Source organism: Ictalurus punctatus, chromosome 10, assembly GCF_001660625.3.
Source record: "Ictalurus punctatus breed USDA103 chromosome 10, Coco_2.0, whole genome shotgun sequence".
NCBI classification, from domain to species: domain Eukaryota; kingdom Metazoa; phylum Chordata; class Actinopteri; order Siluriformes; family Ictaluridae; genus Ictalurus; species Ictalurus punctatus.
This window is the reverse complement of record NC_030425.2, coordinates 790,001-803,520: the sequence shown is the minus strand read 5'-3', so window position 1 is coordinate 803,520 and position 13,520 is coordinate 790,001. Positions and strand designations below refer to the sequence as shown.

Genomic DNA, 13,520 nt, shown 5'->3' with positions numbered 1-13,520 from the left:
TTCCAGAGGCAGTTTAAATATTGTGGCTTTCTCCTAGACGCTTCCGTTTCACGATACTAGCGCTTACAGTTGACCGTGGCAGTGCCACGTCTAAAGTCCGGTGACTATAAGGTGTCATCTTTGCCACAGGTCAGTTTGTGAAATGACTTGAGCTCTTCAGCACGGCCCACTCTACTGCCACGGTTTGTCTGTGGAGATTGTGTGGCTGTGTGCTTGATTGTATGCACCTGTGAGGAGTGGGTGTGGCTGAAACACCTGAACTATATACTGTGTGTATATACACCGATAAGACGTAACATTAAAACCACTGACAGGTGACATGAATAATGCTGATTATCTCATTACAGTGGTACCTGTCAGGGGTGGGATATATTTATTAGGCAGCAGATGAACAGTCAGTTCTCAAAGTTGACGTGTTGGAAGCAGGAAAAATGGGCAAGTGTAAGGATCTTAGCGACTTTGACAAGGGCCAACTTGTGATGGTTAGACAGCTGGGTCAGAGGTTCTCCAGAACAGCAGGTGTTGTGGGGTGTTCCCAGTATGCAGTGGTTACCTACCAACAGTGGAACAATGAAGGTCAATTAGTGAACCAGCGACAGGGTCATGGACTCCCAAGGCTCACTGATCCACGTGTTAAGCGAAGGCTAGCCCATCTGGTCCAGTCCCACAGAAGAGCTTCTGTAGCACAAATTGCTGAAAAAGTTAATGCTGGCTCTGATAGAAAGGAGACAGACAACACAGAGCATCACAGCTTGCTGGAGCAGAGAGGTCAGAGTGTCCATGCTGACCCCTGTACACCACCGAAATCTCCTACAATGGGCACGTGAGCATCAGATCTGGACCATGGAGTAATGGAAGAAGGTGGTCTGGTCTGATGAATCACGTTTTCTTTTACATCATGTGGAGGACGGGTGTGTGTGTGTGTTGCTTAGCTGGGGAAGAAATGGCACCAGGTGCACTATGGGAAGATGGCGAGTAAAAAAAAAAACAAAGAATGAATGAACAAATTAATAAGAGAGCAAGACAGCAAAAAAATGTCTGAAATCTGTATCGTTTTATTCTTTTACAGGCAAGGTACTTTGTGTGTGTGTGTGTGTGTGTGTGTGTGTGTGTGTGCAGGCAGGTTTTTAATACATTCTCATTCATGATGAAAAGTAAGGACTGGCAAGAGTTATCTGGCAACAATAAAAAGAAATGCGTATCTTCATGAAGATCAGTGGCTACTATTACTGATTCTTTTAATAAATCAGCATATACGCACAGATAAAATCCACCCCCTCCCCCAAACCGCTATTTATAATATATATATATACACTCCATATAGCTATAGATTTCAGATAAAGTCATCACTATGGTACAAGACACAGCCATTTTTCTTTATGATCTCCCCAAGTCAAGTATTTACTTTAATTGTTTATTTAGTTTAGACTGGAAAAAACGAGATGGGATTTACTTACTGGCATAAAATAATCACGTGGGGGAAAAAAGACAGCTATTCACAATCACTTGTGGGGGGCGGGGGAGGGGGGGTACAGCAGTGGACCCTGAGGGCACGGACGAACTGGGCAGAGGTGAGAATTTGTTCAGTATCATCACTGTGAAATCTGTATCACTGAGGGAAGGGGAAACTGTCCTGACCTTTAAGGTACAGGTTGTAATTGCTAGGCATATGCTGCCAGATGGTTATACAATGACTACTGATGTTCAAAGTGCACAATTATGGTTATCAGGGTCATTGCAGAAAGCATGCACAGGTAGGCAGGATTTTCAGGCAGCATGTCTGTGCTCTGGAGATAAGGTTGAATCAGGCGTCATCCTCAAACCAGGCAATCCCATAATTCTGTTTTCTGATCATATTTAACTTTACTTCTTTCCAGAATGTTTAGCACTGCAGGAACAGTCATTTCAGTGCACTCCGTCAACGACCTAGGACTAACACGTGTGAGTATTTCAGCACCCGGTGTGTGTCCCACTGCTGTACTTTTCCTACAGACACGAGATGAACTCTTGCTATTTTAAGAAAGAAAGAAAAAAAAACAACAACTGAAAAACACTTAATTCAGAAAAAATAGAAAAAGGCAAGTCACACTGTAACAGTTACTAAAATATTCATCATAAAGTTAAACCACCGAGAAATGTAATATAGTCATAGCAACAGTAGTAGAAATGATAAAAATGCAGATATGTGTGTGAGAGAGAGAGCGTCCCTAAAAAGACCAGTTACTGCTACGTGTTCTTGAATTGTGACTCCTGAAATAGAAAAAAAAATCTGTAACGTTGTGATTGGTGTACATGCCCCATGTCAGTGGATTTAAATGGCAAAATATATGTGGGGGAAAAAAATACCAATAAATCCATGTATATATATATTTTTTTGTTCCAAGGTCATTTCTTGCACATATTTGGCAGGGTAATATTGACAACAACAACAAAAAGTCAAAAAGTTATAAATAAGCATTCGTTATTTTCTCATGCACACCAAAAACGTAATTGTAAATAATAATAATAAAAAAAGGCCCCTACACTCCAAAGGGCATGATCTTGAGTGTCGCACATGCTCAATAAAACACGCCACGCAGCCTTCAATTCTGAAAAGTGTTACATCTCCGTTCTTAAAAGACCTGAGGAAATGTCACTCAATCGGCAAACCTCTACGGAAGTCTGGATCCGCCCATCGCCTTTCCGCTGTCCGAACCAGCAAATCTTTATACACGCATCGTTAACGTAAATGTAAACATAAGGTCGGACTCGATGAGGGTTATTTTTGTGTGAAGCTTCTTCCGTTACAACACGACGTCGTCTCCTTGATCTCGGTAAATCCGCTGTCGTACCAGCGAGCGTTGGCCACGTTCAGTGTATAAACGTCCAAGGATGGTACAAAATGAGGTTTTCAGAAACGCTTCCGGCGAGTCCACGCTCTCGGCCTGGGCGTCTTGAACAGGTTGCTACGCATGCATCTTTTTAAAGCGAAGATAAAATTCCCCCATGCCACCACTTACAGGTTGGGAAGGAGCTAAAGAGGGAAAAACCGGGACGTGAAATATACAGACACCAAAAAAAAACAAAAAAAAAAACAAGCTTATTTCCTGAAGTCCACGTCTCACTACACTATGGATGATAACGTGTTTTCTTCGGCGTAAGGAGAAGCAGAGGAAGTCCGTAGCACGGCGTGATTGCCGGGTGAGAGGTCGTTCATCTCTCCGGACGAGGATAAAGGGAACGATGGAGAGAGAGAGATGCCGGATGAGGGTTCAGCGGACCCGGCGAAGGTTCGAGGAGGCTTGGGGACGAGATTGGGCTCGAGCGTGGCTCTGGCCAGTAGCTGCTGCTCGCTGTCCAAGTCCTCCATGCGCTGTTCTTCCGTCTGAACCGAAGAGCCCCGTCCCGATTCGGATTCAGCGTCAGAATTGTCCGGAGGCAGAGAGTCGCTTCCGTCTAGCTTGAAGAGGGAATCTAGATACTGAGCAAATTCCAGCACTGCCTGACTGGTGTTCCCATTGGACAGTGGTGCCACTCTGACCGCTTTTGTACCCTTCTCCTCTTTCTTCACACCTTCATTTTTTGGATTCTCACTGCATTCCTCCCGTATAATGCCAGTCCAGGGGGCCACAGGACTTAAGTCCTTGCTGTTAGACCTCTGAAACACTTCAAAAGTCTCTGATTTAGTGCGCAAGAGTGCCTTTTGCTGGCCTGGCTGACCCTCACCGATATGTTTTGGCGTAAACCGAGGAAAATGGCCACCACGGTTGGTTTGAGAGAGGGAACGGCCTTGATTAGAAGGTACCACAAGTTCCGGAGAGAGGCTGTGGCTTTGATTGGGAGGTAAAGCGTGTTCTGGTGGTGTGGGGCAGCAGGGCCCGGTTTGGCCCATAAGTTCTCGCTCAGGTGAGGCCTGAATCAGCTCGGTACGTGAACTCAGGGATGGATTCTCCTCAGGAATCGGGGCGTCAAGGGGGAAAGGGAGCGTCCCAAGACACGGCGAGCCTCTGAAAGCAGCCGAGGAGCGCCGAGAGTCCATGCTGTAGACAGAGTCGACATCCGAAAGGCTTTCCATCACAGCCAGCGGCGCCTTTCGCTCCCGCAGCTCCAGGGCCAAACGCTCACGCGCACCCATCAGCACCACAGGCACAGCTGGAGGAGGGCACTCCGAAAAACCATCCAGAGAGATCTCGGAGCGAGCGCAGGAGCTACGGAAGAGGATGAAGGGGACAAAAGGTGGGGGTGGGGGGGGTGGGGGGGAAGTCATAGTTATATAGAAACATATAGAAAAATATAGAAAAGTTTGAAAATCAACAGAGTATCAAAGTATAACGGAAAAGGACAATGGTATAATGTAAAGGTGATTGGGATGAGATGGGGAAGGAATACGAGGGATAAAGAAAGCAAAAAAAAAAAAAAGGTTGAATTAAAAGACATTGGTGAAGAAGATGGAAAGAAATTAAGACGCATGGAAAAACACACGGCCAAGAAGGTAGAGGGAGGAAAAGGGAAATGCGGGTTAAAGTTAATGCGAAAGGACTTAATCTACGCTGTGCTTCTATATCAGTATATATCAGGGGCCGAGGGGGAAACTGGATAGTACCATACGTGGTTCCTCTGTAGTGTGCATGAGTGAGAGAGGACAGGGCCCATGGTTAAGATGAGACAGATCATGTGTTCACATTAGGCCTAATTTCCCTAAATCCAAATAAATAGAACATTATAAACTCCTCTAGCTTTGTGCACCAGTGAAATCTCAATAAATCATGTATACTTCGTACTACGTTACGCTACATCGTATACTACATAACCAACATCAGAAATGGGTTTTATTCCAGCCAGTTCAATATACAGGCATATACAGTCAGCTCCATATTTATTGGCACCCTTGGTGTAAATTTAAACAATCTTCTTATCAAGTAATGTATTGGTTTTTTTTTAACAAGCCACATGTGTTTTGCGGTGGTGGCTTGACGGTTAAGGGGGTTCAAGCCCCAGCACTGCCAAGCTGCTGCTGTTGGGTCCTTGGGCAAGGCCCTTAACCCTCTCTGCTTCAGGGGTGCCGTATCATGGCTGACCCTGCGCTCTGACCCCAACTTCCTGACGTGAAGAAAAAAGAATTTCACTGTGCTGTAATTTACATGTGACCAATAAAGACTCATCATCATCATCATCAACATTGGCACCACTGCACTTACTACTTTGAGCAACCTCCCTCCCAACATAATAGGAATGGACTCTTTAATACAGAAATGCTCTCGGGTCGTAAATCCTAACAAGGTTCCCCGGGCCTTTGTAGGAAAAACACAAAGTCACAGCACCACATAACCTCCACCATCCTTAACAGTGAGGATTTTTTTGGGGGTTGTTTTTTTCCCTCGGTATAACCGTCTTATTTATGCCAAATTCACCCTGAATATTTGCCCAAAAAACCCATTATTTTATCTCATCTGATCACAGAACCCAGATTCCAGTCAAAGTCCTAGTAGCATCTAGAAAAGCCCAGGTGCTTACAATTGTGATTAGATGTAAGACAAGGCTTCCTTTTGGCATGACTTGTGAATAGTTTGTTGGCATGGAGATTGAGGATTGATTGTAGATGTTGAGACATGGTGACCCACCAGTTTCAGCCAATCTCCAACTCTGATCCTTGGAGAAACACTTGCCTCTATAACCATCCTGTTCACTGTGCCTTTAAAGTGAATACGGATATTTTTTTTTTAAGTTTTTTTTTATATATATAGCCATTGTCTGATTTATGAAGGTCAACAGACTTTTACTTCATTTCACTCCACGTGTTATTGAACGAGAATTTGACCTCTGGGTCAGCTCGTATTTATTTCCCAGTGAAACAAGAAGTCATGGATGACTGTTTGAGAGTTCATAAAACTCATAGACAAGTAAAATATGAATGGGAAGATGCTCCAGTTACATTTTGTCCGTACACATTTTTGCAAGTGCCAGCAATTGTGCCATGTGGTTTTGTTTCAACAAATTACCCTCCAAGACTTTTTTTCTTTCCATAATCTGTTTTTACTGATCTTGACCAAGGGTACCAATAATTCTGGAGTTGGATGTAGGTAGGTAACTGCTTACTGCAGTTCAGTATTGTCAGGGTGTAAAAAAAACCCCACAGCAGATAATTAGTAGGGTGATGGATAATCCTCAGAGCGGTGACACTGAGACGGTGTGAGTGTACCATGCTGGGGTGTTTAAATACTCGGCGTTACTGCGGAAACCAAACACCAAGCAAAAATATCACGTTTACAGCGTTGCCCTGGACAGAACCTGACACTGATGAAGGGTATTGATAGGGTAATAGGGTAATTCTATACAATTGTCTTTAGCGCTTTTAACAAAGGACGTCGTCATTAACCAGCTTCTAAACCAATCTGTATATGAATTTAGATCCCAGAACAGTGGCAAGGAAAAATAAACTCCCTCACAGGACTCACAGGACACCTGGATATCATCCCAAGAATGCCATCCATACAGTGAAGCATGGTGGTGGTGGCACCATCTGGTTCTCTGACTAATCCCCTCTTTACCCAGTCATTGTCTTTTGATTGATGGGCTCCTCTAAGCCGAGCTGTATTTTTTCCCCTATATTATTTTATAACCAAACCATAATTGATCGTTTTCCAGAACTTTGTCCCGGACTTCTTTTGATAGCCCCTTGGTCTTCATAACGCTGTTAGTTCTTTAATGAACTCCAGGATTTATTTATCCCGAGTTAATTATATGACACTTTAATTGTTCACAGTCTGATTATGATGATAACGAAACTGATTCGGTTTGATTGAGGTATACGTTCGAGTGTACACGCCTGTAGGTGCACTAGCAGAGCTCACCGGACGCTGCTGTTTCTGCGGTGTTGGGTTTGTGGCGTGGGCTCGTGGGAGTTGGAGACTCCGTGGAAGTAGGTCTCAGCGTTCAGGTCCACTTCCGTCGGGCTAACCATGATTTTAGCAGCAGACAGAAGAGCCGTCTTGCCCTTATTGTAGTTTTCCAAAACCTGAAAGTAAGATGGAGAAGGTGGAAGGGAAAGGAGAGCTGTATAAGGAACAAGCCGAAAGTTAGCTGTTGGAAAGACGAGCGCATATACGAATATGGTCATCAGGAAACATCGCTGATAGGTGAATAGTTTGTATACGCACTTTGTATATGAAGTCCATGAAACGTTTTTAAGACATGCCATCTTAATCAGAGAGACTGCGTCTGAGCGGAGCAGGATTAAATCTGGATATAAGTACGACCCAACATTTCTCCGTATGTGAAACAGCTGACCGCTCGGTCTGCTTATCCTTCGAATCATGTCCACGTCTTTATTTCCAGGAGAGCGCGTCGCACACATTCTGGGTTATTTTATTCATTCGATGATTTCGCAATACCAAAATAAAAAAAGTGTGGGAAAATAGACAACGCGCTACGATTTATTTTAACCTCTGTTTGGTGTCTCATCGGCGTCGTTAAGCAAAGTGTTAATAAGAGGACGCTCTGGATCAAATGCTATTCTGTGTGCTGCTGAATAATGAGTGTGGAAGCCATCTTGCTCAATTAATTTGCTCGTGTGATAATTACAACTAGGACCGTTTGTGCAGCACTGTAAATCGGCGAGACATGAGACTCCGGTTAGATTCATTTCGAAGCTCATTTGTACGCCGTCGCGGTTTAATAGCGTTTTATACATTCCCAGTCTGCTCTTATCATCACCTTGGTCCGTTCATATAAACCCGTCTTATACACGCCGTTAACAACGTACTGAACGCACTGCGATCATAGAAACGCCTAATAACATAACATAACGTACCGTGAGGCGTTACTGAGGAAAACGTTATTACGGAAGTCCCGTACTGAATGAAAACACATCCACTGCGGTCACACATGACACATTCATGCGGAGCATGAAATGCCGTTGGTTCGTTTATTAGTGAGATTAAAACATGTTGAACAAACAACGGATGAATACATATATAAATGAAATGTGGTAAGAAGGTTAACAAAATGGGGGAAAAAAACGAAAGAAATATAACATGGACATATAATAAGTTTATACAATGCAAAAATAAAACACCACTAACACGAGTAAAATAAAATGACACTAAATAACACTCCATGCTTGTGTTACAGGTTGAGTAAACAGGTGTATTTAGCATTAGCTGAATGTTATATATGATCACCACACACACACACATATATATATATATGTATATATATGTATATATATATATATATATATATATATATATATATATATATATATATATATATATATATATATATATATACATATATATGTATACAACTAAGCAAGCTGAGCACGTTTATATTGAAATACAGTTCTAGATCTATTGAATCAAGCCAATAAAGATTATTCTTTATTTAAAAAAAAAAACACTGGTGTGTAACCACGGACAAGATAAATAAGCGCCGATTGGCTGCACAATGTAACCGACGCTATGTAACCATGGCAACAACCATAAAATAGTTTAAGGCCTATACTGATAAACCATAGAGAAGAAGAAACGGTGACACGGAGTGATAACGTGAGTTATGAGGAGGCAAAATATCTCATTTCAACACTATTCATCCTGACGGACGCTCTGCTGGGAGCGCAGACCGGTCTGTATCGGAGATGTTACCTGGAAAGAATGTCTTGATTGTATAAATACAACATTGTATACTGGACATGAACACTCAGGGCCAGTTTTATGAAAACAAAATACCTTTTCAGATTGGTGTGTGTGTGTGTGTGTTTATGGTGGAATACTAACGTGACGTACTGTGTAATATATGACTCAGCTTTTCACTGCAGGTGTTTAATCAGTAGCATACGCACACACTACAGCCAGTGTAAACACTTGAAAAACTTGAGACGTGAGAGTAAAAAAGAGGGTTAGAACCTGGAGTGAAAGAAACAAACGGATCGCCGAGGATCAGCTGCAACGCACAACGCTATATACCTGGTCTGTTCACTGATCTGATAAATGTGCCGCTACAAGGCATAACAGAAAAGGTTAAACGTCTTGGGAAGCGATCTCGAACGAGCAAACTAGATTTCACTGGGTTGAGATCTTGTGGCTAATGGACTCGATCTGTCAAGTAGCATATCAGAGGCAATCGGATCCGTTGGTGCTCGGGGGCTAACGCAGGTTCCATTCATAGTGAAGCGAGGAAGAGCCCAGCCTCTCCGTGGTTACGCTGCTGTGAACACACAATCGATGCTAGCCAGCCAAGCACTCGGCGGCTGCAACGGAGCGTTCGTGGTTGCTATGACGATCTAACGTACTCATTAGTACGCGCTTGGTATACCATACCACACATACGGGCGACTTGGAAAACGTTCTTGCGCCAGCTAGGTATTTAACGCTGATTTATCGAAGGTATTTGTTACGCCAAACAGCTGGAATATTCCCTGGAAGAGCAGAGCGTTAATGGAATGGTTCAGATAACACTGTTTGGCGTCTAGCGTTTACTATGTCGTCAAACAAAAGAAGCAGCCTTCGGACCCCAAACATCAGCCGGTGCAAAGGTTTCGGTCAGACCTCTCCTTCAGCGTTCTTATATCAGATTAATTCAGACCGCTGATTAGCTCTACTGAAGCTGAAGGAGAGGCCGATGAGGTTGGAGATGTTGGAGGTGTTGGCGTCGGTTCTGATGGAGTAATGGTGGTGGTGTCGAGCAGCGGCGAACTTTCTTGCTGCTGCTGCTGCAGGGGGGGTTGTCCGACTGGCAGGGAGTCGGCCGAAGGGACAAGGGAGAGATCGAAAGCAAACGAGTCACGGGAGAGCAGAGGGGTGAGGGGGGAATCTGGAGGAGTTTGATCGACAAAAATCGACACCGGAGCACAAGTCTCCTCGTCCACCTCGGCAAACCGCTCTGAAAGGTAAAACGGGTTTTCCAGCACCTGGAAAAAAATACCAAAGTATATGTTACTTACTATCGGACGTCGACAAGACACAAGGACGAACGAGCGCACACACACACACACGGAGACCCACAATAAAAGCTCAGGAAGAGACGGTCAAGAAGAAGCTGTAGGAGCCAAGGAGAAGTCCACACCACCGAGAGGGAGAGAGACAGAGAGAGACAGAGAGAGAGCTCTGAAACCTTCCATCAGCAACAAATCAGCAGACAAAAGTGCGTTTGCCTTCAGCCTGGTTTTTGAATTTGCACAGAGCCTGAAATGAAAGACAAGGGCTTCTCAAGTGCAGTCAAACAAAAGATAATGCATATAAAAGTTTGTAGCTCTCCTTCCGAAGCAACGCGACGCTCACGTTAATACGCGATCACAGTGCGAAAGGTACATCTCAAGCACTCAAGCAGCCAACAGTTCAGTGCAATACGCTGTATACGCTGTACAGTTGTTTTGATGTGATGCTGCGTGCTTCAGCATTCTCGTACAACACGAGTAACCCAATAAATATAACCGAAACGTAATACTGAGCATGAGGAGTTCATTACTAGCAGCACACTGCAGCCAACAACCCCGCACACAGGAAAAACGTCTACAGGCAGTGCTAAGTGTGTGAAAATAACATATGCCGAGTCTTCACTGTCCCACTCCCACTGTCCCACTCCCACTGTCTCACGCTCACCGTCTCACTCCCACTGTCTCACGCTCACCGTCTCACTTCCACTGTCTCACTGTCTCACTCCCACTGTCTCACTGTCCCACTCCCACTGTCTCACGCTCACCGTCTCACGCTCACCGTCTCACTTCCACTGTCTCACTGTCTCACTCCCACTGTCTCACTGTCCCACTCCCACTGTCTCACGCTCACCGTCTCACGCTCACCGTCTCACTTCCACTGTCTCACTGTCTCACTCCCACTGTCTCACTGTCCCACTCCCACTGTCTCACGCTCACCGTCTCACGCTCACCGTCTCACTTCCACTGTCTCACTGTCTCACTCCCACTGTCTCACTGTCCCACTCCCACTGTCTCACGCTCACCGTCTCACGCTCACCGTCTCACTTCCACTGTCTCACTGTCTCACTCCCACTGTCTCACGCTCACCGTCTCACGCTCACCGTCTCACTCCCACCGTCTCACTTCCACTGTCTCACTGTCCCACTCTCACTGTCTCACTCTCACTGTCCCACTCCCACTGTCTCACTATCACTGTCTCACTCCCAATGTCTCACTATCCCACTCCCACCGTCTCACTCCCACTGTCCCCCTCCCACTGTCTCACTTCCACTGTCTCACTGTCCCACTCCCACCGTCTCACTCCCACTGTCTCACTGTCTCACTCCCACTGTCTCACTGTCCCCCTCCCACTGTCTCACTCCCACTGTCTCACTGTCCCACTCCCACTGTCTCACTCCCACTGTCTCACTGTCTCACTTCCACTGTCTCACTGTCCCACTCCCACCGTCTCACTTCCACTGTCTCACTGTCCCACTCTCACTGTCTCACTCTCACTGTCCCACTCCCACTGTCTCACTATCACTGTCTCACTCCCAATGTCTCACTATCCCACTCCCACTGTCTCACTCCCACTGTCTCACTGTCTTACTGTCCCCCTCTCACTGTCTCACTCCCACTGTCTCACTGTCCCACTCCCACCGTCTCACTCCCACTGTCTCACTTCCACTGTCTCACTGTCCCACTCTCACTGTCTCACTCTCACTGTCCCACTCCCACTGTCTCACTATCACTGTCTCACTCCCAATGTCTCACTATCCCACTCCCACCGTCTCACTCCCACTGTCTCACTGTCCCCCTCCCACTGTCTCACTGTCTCACTCGCACTGTCTCACTGTCTCACTTCCACTGTCTCACTGTCCCCCTCCCACTGTCTCACTCCCACTGTCTCACTGTCCCACTCCCACCGTCTCACTCCCACTGTCTCACTGTCCCACTCCCACTGTCCCACTCTCACTGTCCCCTTCCCACTGTCCCACTCACTGTCTCACTCCCACTGTCTCACTGTCCCGCTATCATTGTCTCACGGTCCGACTCTCAGTGTCCCACTCCCACTGTCTCACTGTCCCATTGTTCCACTGTCTCATGTCAGATAACTGAATGCTGGAGTCGGAAAACAGATTAAACTTACCTACTTTCCTTTGACTGACTCACAGAGAGGCCACGCCTACTTTCCTTACACTGACTCACAGAGAGGCCACGCCTACTTTCCTTACACTGACTCACAGAGAGGCCATGCCTCCTTTCCTTAGACTGACTTACAGAGAGGCCACGCCTACTTTCCTTAGACTGACTCACAGAGAGGCCACGCCTCCTTTCCTTATACTGACTCACAGAGAGGCCACGCCTCCTTTCCTTAGACTGATTTACAGAGAGGCCACACCTCCTTTCCTTAGACTGACTTACAGAGAGGCCACGCCTCCTTTCCTTAGTGTGGTTAGTGTGTACACATATCGCTTTAACTACAGTTCTTACTACTATTTACTATGGTAGTATTTGGTCAGGGACACAACCAAGGACATTTGGATGGAAACACACAGAAAGTTTAACACACACACACACACACACACACACACACACATGCGCTCACCAGAGCTCTGCAACACCAATAAGCTCCTATTCCCATTTTTCAGAACATCAAGTCCATTGTTTTGGAGTCAAACTCATTAAGAGAGCTGACCCTTATTTACACCACATTATTGCACACAGAGTGTTTCTGTATGATGATTATACAACCCGTAGATTATTTGTGCATTATTTTTGTATAACTGCAGTCTGGAGTTTATCCGAATAAAATGAACCGTAGATCTGCTGACAGTCAGTGTGTGCGTGCGTGTGTGTGCATGTGTGTGTGTGTGTGTGTGTGTGCGTGTGTGTGTGTGTGCGTGTGTGTGGGGAGAGTCTTTGAGCGCTTCAGTTTATTCAGTTACACCAAAGGAGAACTGCAACAGTCACCAGTAGCAGCGTGGCAGACAAAAAAAGTGCACACACACACACACCCACACTCACACACCTTATTGAGGCCATCCAAGACCACGTGCGGCATGTGTTCGTTCAGCATGGCTGGGGAGATGATAACCTCATCGAAAGCTTTGTTGTCCCCCCAAAGAGCTGAGTAGGTGGGCTCCTCCTGACCACAGCTACAGAGAGAGAGAGAGAGAATATTGATTCCCTCCATCCATTACAGTCAGAGTCTGCCATCAGGAGCCTGTTTCATTTCATTATATGTCTATAAATAATTTGCCTCATTTTATATTTATTACTGAAGACTTCATTATTTAACAGGATGACGTCCTTTGCTAAGCCACGTGAGGAATATGTACGAAGGAGAATACAAAAAAAAATGATTCTTTTATTTGCACGTGAACGAAAGACGTGTATTTTCTTGAATCGTTGAAGATCTACAGAAAGAAAAGAAACGCTTCAGGTACAATAATATACACATATAAACTGTGTGCTTGGCTTCCTTTCTCATTTGACCTGTCTCACCAGGTTTCAGGTGGGTGGTTGTGCACGACGTGGATGATGCGTCCGGGCAGGTAGAGCGGCGTGGACGCGGACAGGGCGATGCTCAGGTCACTGGGATGGAGACACAGCCGGGAGGTGGACG

General features: G+C 45.5%; 1 protein-coding gene across 3 annotated transcripts in view; it reads right to left on the bottom strand.

Annotated features, from left to right (window-relative positions):
• Nucleotides 1-1,036: 1,036 nt before the first annotated feature.
• dagla (diacylglycerol lipase, alpha) overlaps nucleotides 1,037-13,520 on the bottom strand; it is a 36,807-nt gene continuing 24,323 nt past the window's right edge. For all 3 annotated transcript variants that reach the window (XM_053683404.1, XM_053683405.1, XM_053683406.1), the window contains exons 18-21: nucleotides 13,400-13,520; nucleotides 12,924-13,050; nucleotides 6,831-6,994; nucleotides 1,037-4,187 (exon numbers count right to left, since the gene is read on the bottom strand). The exon at nucleotides 13,400-13,520 is cut by the window's right edge and continues 85 nt beyond it. In XM_053683404.1, coding sequence (XP_053539379.1) covers nucleotides 3,104-4,187; nucleotides 6,831-6,994; nucleotides 12,924-13,050; nucleotides 13,400-13,520 — 1,496 coding nt within the window. In that variant the 3' untranslated portion in view covers nucleotides 1,037-3,103. The remainder of the gene's footprint in view (nucleotides 4,188-6,830; nucleotides 6,995-12,923; nucleotides 13,051-13,399) is intronic.